General features: G+C 57.1%; 1 protein-coding gene across 3 annotated transcripts; it reads left to right on the top strand.

Annotated features, from left to right (window-relative positions):
• The first annotated feature begins 1570 nt into the window (after positions 1–1570).
• UPK3B (uroplakin 3B) lies at positions 1571–8190 on the top strand. 3 transcript variants are annotated; one of them, XM_033192619.1, is made up of 6 exons: positions 1586–2337; positions 2503–2652; positions 3244–3469; positions 4734–4813; positions 5621–5750; positions 6716–8190. In XM_033192619.1, exons 1-6 carry the CDS (start codon positions 2238–2240, stop codon positions 6873–6875), a joined length of 846 nt encoding a protein of 281 aa, XP_033048510.1. In that variant the 5' UTR covers positions 1586–2237; the 3' UTR covers positions 6876–8190. The 3 variants fall into 3 exon arrangements, with proteins under 3 accessions (XP_033048508.1, XP_033048509.1, XP_033048510.1); XM_033192618.1 differs by lacking the exon at positions 4734–4813 and having other exon boundaries at positions 1583–2337; XM_033192617.1 differs by lacking the exon at positions 4734–4813 and having other exon boundaries at positions 1571–2652.
• Positions 8191–13869: the final 5679 nt, after the last annotated feature.

The following is a 13869-nucleotide window of genomic DNA, read 5'->3' as shown; positions in this document are numbered from 1 at the left end:
GGGTGTGGTGATAGCACCTGTAATCCCAGCTACTAGGGAGGCTGAAGCAGGAGAATTGCTTGAACCCGAGAGGCGGAGGTTGCAATGAGCCAAGATCATACCACTGTACTCCAGCCTGGCAACAGAAAAAGACACCGTCTCAAAAATAAAATATAAAAACCATGAGATGCCGCACTACACCCATTATGATGGCTATACCAAAACAAAAATAAAGCAATGTTGGAGAGGATGTCAAGAAATGAGACCCTCATCCACTGCTACTGGGAATGTAAAATGCAGCCACTTTGGCAAACAGAACCTCTGAAAGGAGCATTAGCGTGTGACCACAGTTCCGCTCCTAGGTATGTACTCAAGAGCATTGAAAATGTCCCCACAGAAGCCTGCACACAGATGCTCATGGTAGCATATTTACAATAGCCCCAAAGAGGAAAAAACCAAATTATGCATCCACTGATGAATCAAAGTGTGATACGTTCACAGGATGGAATATTACTCAACTGTGAAAAGGAATGAAGCAACCACAGTCAAGAAGGAACCTTGTAAAAGGAAAAGAAGCCAGACACAGGCCAGGCGCGGTGGTTCATACCTGTAATCCCAGCACTTTGGGAGGCCGAGGCGGGCAGATCATGAGGTCAGGAGATCAAGACCATCCTAACTAACACAGTGAAACCCCGTCTGTACTAAAAATACAAAAAAATTAGTCGGGCGTGGTGGCGGGCACCTGTAGTCCCAGCTATTTGGGAGGCTGAGGCAGGAGAATTGCTTGAACCTGGGAGGTGGAGCTTGCAGTGAGCAAAGATTGCACTATTGCACTCCAGCCTGGGCAACGGGGTGACACTCTGTCGGGAGTTCGAGACCAGCCTGACCAACATGGAGAACCCCTATCTCTACTAAAAATACAAAATTAGCCAGATGTGGCAGCACATGCCTATCATCACAGCTGCTCAGGAGGCTGAGGCAGGAGAATCGCTTGAACCCAGGAGGCGGAGGTTGCAGTTAGCCAAGACCGAGCCATTGTACTCCAGCCAGCCTGGGCAACAAGAGTGAAAACTCCGTCTCAAAAAAAAAAAAAAAAATTGGCGGGGGTGCCAGACACGGTGGCACACGCCTGTAATCCCAGCACTTTGGGAGGTTGAGGCAGGCGGATCACTTGAGATCAGGAGTTTGAGAGCAGCCAAGCCAACATGGTGAAACCCTGTCTCTACTAAAATACAAAAGTTAGCTGGGCCTAGTGGCATGTGCCTGTAATCCAGCTACTGAAGAGGCTGAGGCAGGAGAATCGCTTGAACCTGGGAGGCAGAGGTTGCAGTGATCCCAGATCACACCACTGCACTCCAGCCTGGGCGACAGAGGAGACTCCATCTTAAAAAAAAAAAATTAATTAAATAAAATTTTAAAAAATAATAAATTAGCCAGGGCATGGTGTTGCATGCCTGTGGTTCCAGCTACTGGGGAGACTGAGGTTGGAGGATTACTTGAACCTGGGAGTTTGAGGCTCCAGTTAGCTGTGATCTCACCACTGCCTTCCCTGGGTGACATATATATATTTAAGCCACTGAGCTGTGAAGGTATGTGAGTTATATATGTGAAAAATACACACATAGTGCCAAAACCCGGGAGTAGTGTAAGTGGCGGGTTTGTCAGCTGTCAAGGGCTCTGCAGCCCTTTCTCTGAATCCAAGTTCTTCCTTTGGATGGGGAATCAGGATGTGACCTGGGAGGATGTGACCTGGGAGGATGTGGCCTCATCAGGGGCAGGGCCAGCGCACTGTGATGGGGCTGGGGCTGGGCAGGTTGAGGTTGCCCGCTACTCCCCACTCCTGACTCTGGGTGGGGACAGACGGCCAGAGGGAGGCTCCTGGCACCTGCGGTGCAGGAATCTCAAGCATGTGGTCCTGAGCCCAAGTTTCCAAAAGCCAGACCTCAGGGCCTCAGGGCCAAGAGACTGGGAGGGGCCCCAATCCAGGCTCCCGGAAGGCCTGGCTGGCATCCGGGGATCCACTGGTCCCTCTCCCTCGGCCCTGGCAGTGGGGCTGGGCACTGGCCTGCCTCCCTCCAGAACCCCCCCGCCAGCTCCTCCCTGCTGTGGGCTGGACTGGAAGGAAGGGGGTGGGGTGCGTGTACATTTGCAGGTCTTTCCAGCCCCTGGGGCAGCCTGATTAACCAGCTTCTCCAGGGCCAAGCTGCTGGGGGTGGGGTAGAGCCCGAGGCAGCCAGACCAGCCCCTGAGCCTTCTGGATGCTGGCAGCTGTCATGGGGCTCCCCCGGGGGCAGCCTCTCCTAGGGCTGCACATGCTCCTCATGGCACTGAACTGTCTCTGGCCCAGCCTGAGCCTGGGTGAGTGGGGGTCCTGGATGGATGCGTCCAGCCAGACCCAAGGGGCTGGGGGCCCTGCTGAAGTGATTGGACCCTGGGCGCCCACCCCCCTCCGACTGGGAGAGGCAGCCCCAGGGACCCCCAAGCCCGTCTCCGTGGCTCACCTTTTGTCTCCTGTGGCCACAGAGCTGGTGCCCTACACGCCGCAGATAACAGCCTGGGACCTGGAAGGGAAGGTCACAGCCACCACCTTCTCCCTGGAGCAGCCGCGCTGTGTCTTCGACGAGCATGCCAGCGCCAGCGACACCGTCTGGCTTGTGGTGGCCTTCAGCAATGGTGCGGGGACAGCTGTGGGGCCTGGGTGACGGTGACGGTCAAGGAGAGTGGTGGGCCCTAGGAGCCCCTCACCAGCAAGCGCCTTCAATGACTGAGCCCTTGTGGGGCCTGTGGGAGATAGGTGTGGATAAATGGGGCTTTATCCAAAGGGGTGATATGTGTATTGAAAAATACACACATAGTGAGCACCAAATCCTGGGAGTTGTTTAAGTGGTGGGTTTGTCAACAGCTCTGCAGCCCTTTCTCTGAATCCAAGTAATTCTTCCTTTGGACGGAAAACCGAGGCTGTGACCTGGGAGGATGTGGTCTTGTGGGGGGCAGGGCCAGTGCACTTTGATGGGGCTGGGGCTGGGCAGGTTGGGACCGCCCACTGCTCCCCACTCCTGGCTCTGGGTGAGGACAGAAGGCCAGAGGGATGCTCTCCTTCAGGGGTAACAAAGTCAACTGTGGGTCTGGACTATCTCTGGGGGTCCTGAGGGAGGAGGTGGCATGGGGGGTCAGGGCAGGAGGGTGGGCGAACACAGAACCCCCGCTCATAAGCACAAAGCTGGTCTCTCCCCTCCTACCCCCATCTGTTCTTTCATCTTGCAGCCTCCAGGAGCTTCCAGAACCCAGAGACACTGGCTGACATCCCAGCCTCCCCACAGCTGCTGACCGATGGCCACTACATGACCCTGCCCCTGTCTCTGGACTGGCTGCCCTGTGACGACCCCATGGTGGGCAGCGGAGGCGTCCCTGTGCTGCGGGTGGGCCATGACCACGGTTGCCACCAGCAGCCTTTCTGCAACGCGCCCCTCCCTGGCCCTGGACCCTATCGGTGGGTGGTACCCCCACCACCGGGGCCCTGGGACTGGGGCTGTGCTTGGGGAGGAGGCGTTGCTGGGACCAAGGATGCTCTGTCTACCATATTCCCAGGGGTCCCCTGGCCCCTGTCCTCCCCTTTGCAAGTCCAAGCTCCTTCCACTGTAGAGTCAGCAACAGTGCTCACCCCAGCTGGGGCCGGGCAAGGCCCAGGAGGAGGAGGTGGGCACCGCGGGGAGGGGGGATCTTAGTCAAGGTGGGAGGGGGCAGCTTCCCCAAAGTCTGGGCCTCTGGCCCCCACCACTGGCAGATCTGGCAGGAAACTCGGGGGCCGAGTTCAGACCCAGTTTTGTGGATATGAGGCAGGGAGCAAGAGAGGTGGCTCCCACCCGCTCTTACAGATGAGGAAACTGAGGCACAGGAGGTCAAGTGGCCTGCCAAGGTCAGGGTAGAGTTGGGATGGGGAAGCAGGCTGTGTGTCTAGGTCAGGACTGTCCAGGCACAGGAGGAGGTGGGGTGGCCTCAGGAAGACCAGGCCCAGCAGGGAGCCGGGAAGGCAGGGTGTGGAGAAGCTGGAACAGCACCTCGCTCTACCCAGCCCCCCTCTGCCCTCTCACCCACTCTCCAGGTCCACCCTTTGCCCTCCCCGCCGCCACACCCTGGCTCAGCTTCCAGCTCCACGCCCCGCCCTGTCCCCCGCAGCCACTCTTTTCAGTGCCAACCTGCCAGGTCCCTCCCCACTGCCCAGACCTTCCAGAGCTCCCAGCCCTGCAAAGACACAAACTGAGCCCCTCTGCGGGGCTCCTAGTGCCCTCGGTCCTTGGGCTGCTGGTGACTGAGCCCCCCGCCCTCCAGCTACTGCTGCCCCTCTGGGAGGCCTGGGACCCCTGCCCATGTGCCTTGCTAAGCCACCTTCACCTGCACTTTTGACTCGTGGCATTTAGGAACTGGGGCCCCTAAACTATCCCCGGCCACCTTCACCTGCACTTTTGACTCGTGGCATTTAGGAACTGGGGCCCCTAAACTATCCCCAGCCCAGGTCTGGTGTCTGGAGAGCAACTGCTTAGGGGGATGGGGGCTGGTGGCACAGGCCAAGTGGCTGGAGACATCTCAGGGGATTCTCAGAGCAGGGCCAGGCCACCAGCTGCTGCTCTTGACTGGCACCCCCACTCCACATCCATGGGAGGGGCCCAGAGGAGCTGCTGGGGAACCTGGCCCTGCCCGGGGTGGTCCCAGCCTCTGAGTCTCTCCCCTCCTCCCCCACCACCTCCCGTCCCCAGCGTGAAGTTCCTCCTGACGGACGCCAGGGGCTCACCCAGGGCCGAGACCAAGTGGTCAGACCCCATCACTCTCCACCAAGGTAGCGCTGGGCAGGAGGGGCGCCCTGGCTTCTGTTTGCCTCCGGTGGACTCACCCATCTCTCTGGGCCACGTCGTCACCCGCTCTGAGCTGGGCGCACCCCTGCTCCCACAGGGCTGGAGACCTGGAGGCCATGTCCGAGCCAGGCCCAACCCCCAACAGATCCTCATGCTGGGGGCGTGGGGCACTGAGCCAGCCCCGTGGGCAGGGGCACCGTCTCGGCCCATCAGCAAGCGTTTGCCCACTCTTGGGCTCCAGCCACATTGTGGGCAGAGACAGCCTCCCCACTGCTATAGGGAGTCAGGCTGTGTCAGCCCCTGCTGGGAGGGAGGAAGAGGGTGTGGAGGAGGTCAGGGTCAGGTCGGGGCTGGCTGGGGAGGCAGCCAGCTTGAGTTCTGAGCAGACCCCAAGGGGCGAGTGTGAATGTACCAGGCCCAGGAAGTTTCGAGGGCCGCGGCCTGGGTGTCGGGGTGGGGGTCTCCTGGGAGACGGCTTCAGAGATCAGGGGGTGTGGATTGGAAGTCTTGTCATCTGAAGGCCTTGACTGCTGGGCTCCAGGGAGCAGGGCGGTGGATGAGCACGTGGGTGGGAGCAACCTAGAAGGTAGGAGCAGGGCGGAGGCCGTGGTCCAGACTGGCAGAGCACAGAGGAAGTGGAACAGGAGGTTGGGCTCAGGGGGGTGCCTTGGGATATGAGAAAGCCAGGCCTTGAGGCTAGGCGAGCATGGGTGTGGGGGGAGAAAGGGAGGAGGTGACAGCCAGCCCTGGGATCGAGGGACAGCCTCTCTGAGCAGCTGGTGTGTGTGCAGGGAAGACCCCTGGATCCATCGACACTTGGCCAGGGCGGCGAAGTGGCAGCATGATCGTCATGACCTCCATCCTCTCTTCTCTGATCGGCCTCCTGTTCTTGGCCTTCTTGGCAGCCTCTACCGCACGCTTGTGAGTGGGGACACCCCCTCGGGCCCCTCTCTCACCCAGAACCCCTTCCATTGAACTGGTCCCAGTGTCTGGAAGCCCTCCAGGCATGCCATGGGGTTTATTTTATTTTTGGTAGAGACAGGGACTTGCTGTGTTGCCCAAGCTGGTCTGGAACTGCTGGGCTCAAACCATCCTCCTGTCTCGGCCTCCCAAAGTGTTAGGATTACAGGCGTGAGCCACCTTGCCCAGCCCGATGCTATAGTTTCGAGCTGGGCAGCGCCCCTCACAGGGTCTGTGCAGGGAATTCCCACCCTGAGTATCTCGCACCTTGGGGGTCAGTGATGGGGGCCAGCAGCCCCTCTGGGGACAGGTTCAGGAGGGCCTGCCTCACTCAGGCCCTGTCTTTCAGTGTGTCCTCAGCCAAGGCCCTTCTCCTCCCAGGCCTCACCTGCTCTCTGTGGATCCTCTGGTGGTTTAGTAAGCTGATGCCAGGGTAGTCAGAGTGGCCACCTGGAGAGGTGGTCCTCCAATTGGTTCTAGAAGGGAGGAAGGAGGGATCAGAGACTGCAGGTGAGGCCGGGTGCAGCAGCTCATGCCTGTAATCCCAGCACTTTGAGAGGCCGAGGTAGAAGGATCACAGGAGGCCAGAAGTTCAAGACCAGCCTGGGCAACATGGTGAAACCCCGTCTCTACTAAAAATACAAAAATTAGCCGGGTGTGGTAGTGCGAGCCTGTCATCCCAGCAACTCGGAAGGCTAAGGCAGGGGAATCGCTTGAACTCGGGAGACGGAGCTTGCAGTGAGCCGAGATTGCACCACTGCACTCCAGCCTGGGTGACAGAGCCAGACTCCATCTCAAAAAAAGAAAAAAAAAAGAGAGAGAGAGAGACTGCAGGTGAGGGAGCAGGGAGGGAGAACAGGCCCTGACCCAGCACCCGCCCCACATGGCAGGGACATACATCTGTTCCTCCTCCTCTCCCCACCCAGCTCCAGCCTGTGGTGGCCGGAGGAGGCCCCAGAGCAGCTGCGGATCGGCTCCTTCATGGGGAAGCGCTACATGACCCACCACATCCCGCCCAGCGAGGCTGCCACACTGCCAGTGGGCTGCGAGCCTGGCCAGGACCCCCTCCCCAGCCTCAGCCCCTAGCTTGGCCTCTGTGCATGAGGCTAGGGGAGGTGGGGCGCAGGGAGCGAGTGCATGGTGCTCTGTCCCAGCTCCTGCACCCACAGGCCCCCTCAGGGCTGCTTGCCTTTCTCCCCCCAGCCAGCACACCCCCTACCCTGCCTGGAATCCCAGCACCAGCCCCCCTGCCTCTGCCTTTCCGGTTTCTCTTCCTCTCCAAACATCTGTAAGTTGCACTCAGGAGGGTTTAGGGGAGGGTCATTGGCAGACTGGACACCCAGTCCCCACCTCCATCCCCACCTCTGTCTCACCTGACCTCCTTCGAGGAAGGCTGGAGGCTGTGTGGACAGGCTACCCTGACCGCAAGCTTCCAGACCCCAGGAGGAGGCCTGCAGAGGACCGTGCTTTGCCTGGTGCAGGAAGCTGGGCTCATCCCAGGGCCTGTGAGACCTGAGCCGCCCTCTGTCCCCCCTCCCACCCATCAGTGGCTGGGCAGAGTAAGGATTCAGAGGCGTCTCTACTGCCCCTGGGCACAGCACCTTTCTGAGAGTGGGACTCTCCGTGGTCATCTGACTACCAATTCTGGCCACCACCTCCAACCCTCTTGTGCATACGGATGGCTCTCGCCCTTATCCACCCTCTCAAGCATTTATTAAGCACCTGCTGTATGCCACATACAGTGTTAAGACTTGGGGCTTCAGGCATAGCTGGTCCTGACCTTGGGGAGCTGCCTTCTCTAGACCTGAGACGACCACGTGTCCGGATGTGACCTGTTGCTGTTGGGGGTCTGTCACGCCCTTAGACTGCCATCCCAGGAGGCTCTCTGGGACCCAGGAGCCTCCATCACCTGGAAGGACCCTCTGTGCAGAACCACAAGTGTCCATCTGTGTACAAGACCGGTGGTTCCCGTCGTCGCCACTGGGGAGCGCCAGTGAGCCGCAGCCAGGCCGCCTCACGGCCAGTGCGCCTGCGCACTCCTATTCGCTGCCCCTCCTGTCTCCAAGGCGGTAGCAGATGCCACGTGGCGGGGTAGGTGGAGGTCAGTACTCTGGACCTCCTTCCACCAACCCAGAGGGATGAGCAGTCACGCCTGAGAGCCCGCTGCGTGCCATGCAGTCCGCACAGCCACCGCGATTTTCTAAATGGAGAAACTGAGGCTCTGTGACTTTCCCGCTGCACTCTGTCCACGGCCGCTACGCACGCCCCCTTGGGCCTCGCTCCCGGGCCTTCTAATGTGACCACGGCTCCCGGCCTGCAGGCCCTCCCCACAGAGGGCGCTCGGTGGTGACCCTTGGGCTGCAGCCCTCTTTGGAGGTGAATAAATGCGATCTGGAGCCCACCCTGGCCTGAATGGTGCCCCTGCCGGGACAGGAAATTTATACTGGGAGCCCAGGGCCTGCTCAGGTTCTGCCCCATGGGATTACCCCGAGCCTGTCCCTTGATTGCTGTCCTGGCTTGTACTTTGAGGTGCCCCCATCTCCTAATACCCCAGGAAAATCCACACATGCATTTCAGGGCCAGATATGTGGTTTTGGTCGTGCTCCCGCCCAAGCAAGCCCTTGAGCCCCTCATCTCTGAGGGCCCCTCCTCCATGCTGCCTGCACCCCCACCAGCCACCAGAACCCCTCCAGGTATAGAGAGAAACAGATTCAGTCAAATGCCTTGGTGTCCCAGGTGAAGTCTGGCCAGGGGAGCCAGCCCCTTTAAGTTACACTACTGTGATAGGCTGGGTGCCATGGCTCACACCTAGAATCCTAGCACTTTGGGAGGCTGAGGCAGAAGGATTACTTGAGCCCAGGAGTTCCAGGCCAGCTGGGGCAACATAGTGAGACTCCATCTCTACTAAAAATTAAAAAAAGATTAGCCAGGGGTGGTGGCATGCACCTCTAGCCCCAGCTACTTGGGAGGCTGAGGCAGGAGGATCACCTGAGCCCAGGAGTTTAAGGCTGCAGTGAGCTGTGATTGCACCACTGCACTCTGGCCTGGACAATAGAGTGAGACCCTGTCTTGAACGAACAGGCCGAGCGCAGTGGCTCACACCTATAATCCCAGCACTTTGGGAGGCTGAGGCAGGCAGATCACTTGAGGTCAGGAGTTAGAGACCAGCCTGGCCAATGTGGCAAAACCCTGTCTCTACCAAAAATACAAAAATTAGCAGGGCATGGTGGCGGGGGGCCTGTAATCCCAGCTACTCGGGAGGCTGAAGTAGGAGAATCACTTGAACCCGGGAGGTGGAGGTTGCAGTGAGCTGAGATCTTGCCACTGCCCTCCAGTTTGGGCGACAGAGTGAGACTCCATCTCAAAAACAAAACAAAACAAAACACACAAACAAACAAAAACCCACTACGGTGGAGCCCGGGTCCCTCTGCCTGGAATTGAGAGTTAACAGACGGGCTTGGTGGCTCATGCCTGTAATCCCAACTTTGGGAGGCCAGGTCAGGCAGACCACTTGAGGTCAGGGGTTTGAGACCAGCCTGGCCAACATGGTGAAACCCTATCTCTACTAAAAGTACAAAAGTTAGCCCGATGTGGTGGTGGGTGCCTGCAATCCCAGCTACTTGGGAGGCTGAGGCAGGAGAATCACCTGAACCTGGGAAACGGAGGTTGCAGTGAGCTGAGATCATGCCACTGCACTCCAGCTTGGATGACACAGCGAGACTCCATCTCAAAAAAAAAAAAAAAAAAAAAAAAGGCCGGGCGCGGTGGCTCAAGTCTGTAATCCCAGCACTTTGGGAGGCCGAGACGGGCGGATCACAAGGTCAGGAGATCGAGACCATCCTGGCGAACACGGTGAAACCCCGTCTCTACTAAAAATTACAAAAAAACTAGCCGGGCGAGGTGGCGGGCGCCTGTAGTCCCAGCTACTCCAGAGGCTGAGGCAGGAGAATAGCGTGAACCCGGGAGGCGGAGCTTGCAGTGAGCTGAGATCCGGCCACTGCACTCCAGCCTGGGCGACAGAGCAAGACTCTGTCTCAAAAAAAAAAAAAAAGAGTTAGAAGACCACCTCCCTATCAGTGACCCCCAGCGGAGACTGTCTCACGCTGTCCTATCCAGACTCAAGACAGCTGGCTAGGGGCGCAGCCCGAAGGGGTATGAGAGGGAGGAGGAGGGGGCCATTGATGTTTGCTGTGTGACAAGAAAAAGATGAATGAGTCCTCCCAGGGTCCAGGGACCAGCTAGGAGCAGGATTACCACGGACTTTTTTTTTTTTTGAGGTGGAGTCTCACTCTGTCGAGTGCTGTGTGCTGTGGAGTGCTGTGGTGCGATCTCTGCTCACGGCAACTTCCACCTGCTGGGTTCAAGCCTTGGCCTCCTGAGTCGCTGGGATCACAGGTGCCTGCCACCACGCCCAGCTAATTTTTGTGTTTTCAGTAGAGATGGGGTTTCGCCACGTTGGCCACAGGCTTTTGTATGTCCTGGGGCCCTTCTGTGTTTATACTGTCAGAATCCGTGCTGATGCCACACGTAGCGCCAGGGACTTCCCGTGCGAGCCTGCAGGTGCCCCTCCCTTCTGCACAGCCTCTCTGGGCCTACTGAGGAGCTGCCGCCACCCTCAGGAGCCGCCTGGAACTTGACTTTGGAAACACCCTCTAAACAGATCTTGGAACCTAGGGTGTAAAGACTGAATCTCCAGGAGCTTAGGGGAGGCTACTGACCCCCACTGAGAGCCAAGGGGGCTTCCTAGGGGTTCTTTCTTTCTTTCTTTTCTTTTCTTTTTTTTTTTTTTTTTTTGAGATGGAGTTTTGCTCTTGTCACCCAGGCTGGAGTGCAACAGTACTATCTCAGGTCACTGCAACCTCCGCTTCCCGGGCTCAAGCCATTCTCCTGCCTCCGCCTCCCGAGTAGCTGGGACTGCAGGTGCCTGCTACCACACCTGGCTAATTTTTGTATTTTTTTTTTAGTAGAACGGGGTTTCACCATGTTGGGCAGGCTGGTCTTGAACTGCTGACCTCAGGTGATCCACCTGCCTCGGCCTCCCAAAGTGCTGAGATTACAGGCATGAGCCACGGCACCCGGCCCACCTGGATAACTTCTAAAAATATTTTATAGAGATTAGGTGTTGGTATGTTTTATTTTGTTTTGTTTTGTTTTGTTGAGACAGTCTCACTCTGTCATCCAGGCTGGAGTGCAGTGGTGTGATCTCAGCTCACTGCAACCTCCCACCTCCTGGGTTCAAGCAATTCTCCTGCCTCAGCCTCCCAAGTAGCTGGGATTTCAGGTGCCCATCACCACGTCCAGCTAATTTTTGTATTTTTAGTAGAGATGGCATTTCACCATGTTGACCAGGCTGGTCTCGAACTCCTGACCTCCTGCCTTGGCCTCCCAAAGTGCTGGGATTACGGGCATGAGCCACTGTGCCCAGTTGGATCTCTGTGTTGCCCAGGCTGGTCTCGAATTCTTGGCCTCCCAAATTGATCCTCCTGCCTTGGCTTCCCAAAGTGCTAGGATTACAGACGTGAGCCACCACACCTGTCTGAACCTAGATTCTGTTCTTGCCGTGTGAAGTTCCTGAATGTTGGGAGCAGAGGTGCGATGTGATCAGGTTTAGAACCTGGTCCTGGCTGGGCGCAGTGGCTCACGCCTGTAATCCTAGCACGTTGGGAGGCCGAGGTGGGCGGATCCCCTGAGGTCAGGAGTTGGAGACCAGCCTGGCCAACATGATGAAACCCCATCTCTACTAAAAATGCAAAAAAATTAGCCAGGTGTGGTGGCGTGCGTGCATAGTCTCAGCTGCCCGGAAGGCTGAGGCAGGAGAATCACTTGAACCTGGGAGCCGGAGGGTGTAGTGAGCCGAGATCGTACCACTGCACTCCAGCCTGGGCGACAGAGTGAGACTCCGTCTAAAAAAAAAAAAAAGAAGAACAAAAAAGAACCTGGTCCCTCTGGATACTGAGAGGGGAATGGGTGAGGGGCAGGAGTGGACGTGGAGAGTTCAGCTAGAGTGGAGCCACTGACATCCCAGTGGGAGACCAAGGTGGCTCTTGCTTGGGGATTGCAGGGATGATGGAGAGAAATGGGTAGTTTAGACACTCCAGGGAGTTAAAGCGATCGCCGGAAGTGAGACGAGGGAGGGGTGTTTCCTGGCTGCCTGTGCCCACCTGCTGCCATCTGAATTCCTTTGATGTTTGGCCTGCTGAGTTATCTGCAAGTCATTACCCCACAACAGTTGCTGTTTTTTCTTTTTAACAATGCATTTGTTTTGAACCATTGAGCCATTATGTTCCGGGCCAATGGATTTCATGGCGTTTCCCCAACTACACAGTCCTGGAGAATATTTTAAATGCCATTTAATAAAAGGTTCTGCACAATGCCGTTCCCATGACATGTTCTGCTCAAAGCTGTCACGAGCTGGTCCTCAAGGGGATGGGGTTCGGCTGAGGACCTTCTTCGGTGTGACTCTGCTGGGCAGAACGCCCTGGCACAGCTCCCCAGGGCCTGATGTGACTGTGCCTGTGCTGGGCAGTGCCCTTGGGTCCTTTTTTTTTTCTTCTTGAGATGGAGTCTCGTTCTGTTGCCCAGACTGGAGTGCAGTGGTGTGATCTCGGCTCGCTGCAATCTCCGCCTCCCAGCTTCAAACAATACTCCTGCCTCAGCCTCCCAAGTAGCTGGGATTACAGGCACACACCACAGTGTCCGGCTATTTTTTGTATTTTTAGTAGAGACGGGGTTTCGCCATGGTGCCCAGGCTGGTCTTGAACTCCTGAGCTCAAGTGATCCTCCCACCTCAGCCACCCAAAGTGCTGGGATTACAGGCGTGAGCCACCATGCCCAGTCTTGTCTTTCAAAAATATTAACGATGTATTAATGTTCTTGTGGAACACACCTGCTGTTAAGATGACATCCTCAGAACCCCTTTTCCTGGGGCCCTGCTGTCAAGCAAACTGGGGTGGTGCACTCACTTGCAAAGCACAGAAGATCCCAATTTTTGCATTCATGAGTAGGCCACATCAGAAACTGGGCATGGCCTCTTCCCTCTGCCTCATCTCCCAATTCCTGTGGCTACCTCCTGCATATTTCTGGAATTCAACTCTTCCTCTCCAATCCCCTTTGTCTGCCCTGGTTCAGATCTGGTTCTTCCCAGCCCACAATCCCTGTTGCCACCCCTTGGCCACCATGGGTGCCACTGCAGAGCAGGACCGTATACACCCTTGGTCTCTCCAAGCAGCTGCCTCTCCTCCTCTCCTTCTTTCCTCTTTTTTTTTTTTTTTGAGGCGGAGTCTCGCTCTGTCGCCCAGACTGGAGTGCAGTGGCCCGATCTCAGCTCACTGCAAGCTCCGCCCCCCGGGTTTACACCATTCTCCTGCCTCAGCCTCCCGAGTAGCTGGGACTACAGGCGCCCGCCACCTCGCCCGGCTAGTTTTTGTATTTTTTAGTAGAGACGGGGTTTCACCGTATTAGCCAGGATGGTCTCGATCTCCTGACCTCGTGATCCGCCCGTCTCGGCCTCCCAAAGTGCTGGGATTACAGGCTTGAGCCACCGCGCCCGGCCTCTTTCCTCTTTTTTTTAAAAAAAATGTTTTAAGGCCGGGCGCGGTGGCTCACGCCTGTAATCCTAGCACTTTGGGAGGCCGAGGTGAACGGATCACGAGGTCAGGAGATCAAGACCATCCTGGCTAACACGATGAAACCCCGTCTCTACTAAAAATGCAAAAATTAGCCAGGCATGGTGGCGGGCGCCTGTAGTCCCAGCCACTCGGGAGGCTGAGGCAGGAGAATGGCATGAACCCGGGAGGCGGAGCTTGCAGTGAGCCGAGATCGCGCCACTGCACTCCAGCCTGGGCAACAGAGTGAGACTCTTGTCTCAAAAAAAAAAAAAAATTTTTTTTAGAGATGGGGTCTTGCTGTGTTGCCCAGGCTGGTCTTGAACTCTTAGGCTCAAGAGATCCTCCTGCCTTGGCCTCCTTCTTCCATTTGCCCTTCAAAATTCAGCTTAAGGCCAGGAATGGTGGCTCTCGCCTATAATCCCAGCATTTTGGGAAGCTGAGGTGGGAGGATCCGTTGAACTCAGGAGTTTGAG

Source organism: Trachypithecus francoisi, unplaced genomic scaffold, assembly GCF_009764315.1.
Source record: "Trachypithecus francoisi isolate TF-2019V2 unplaced genomic scaffold, Tfra_2.0 Lachesis_group4, whole genome shotgun sequence".
Classification (NCBI taxonomy): domain Eukaryota; kingdom Metazoa; phylum Chordata; class Mammalia; order Primates; family Cercopithecidae; genus Trachypithecus; species Trachypithecus francoisi.
The sequence above is the reverse complement of the archived record's forward strand: the minus strand, read 5'-3'. Positions and strand labels throughout refer to the sequence as shown.

What these genes read in the sequence shown, in the direction of transcription:
- UPK3B (XM_033192617.1), top strand. Translation starts at nt 2,238, where the DNA reads ATGCTGGCAGCTGTCATGGGGCTCCCCCGGGGGCAGCCTCTCCTAGGG. An exon ending in CCTGGCCCTGGACCCTATCG is followed by an intron (nt 3,470 to 5,620) that starts GTGGGTGGTACC and finishes GTGTGTGTGCAG; the next exon opens with GGAAGACCCCTGGATCCATC. An exon ending in GCAGCCTCTACCGCACGCTT is followed by an intron (nt 5,751 to 6,715) that starts GTGAGTGGGGAC and finishes CTCCCCACCCAG; the next exon opens with CTCCAGCCTGTGGTGGCCGG.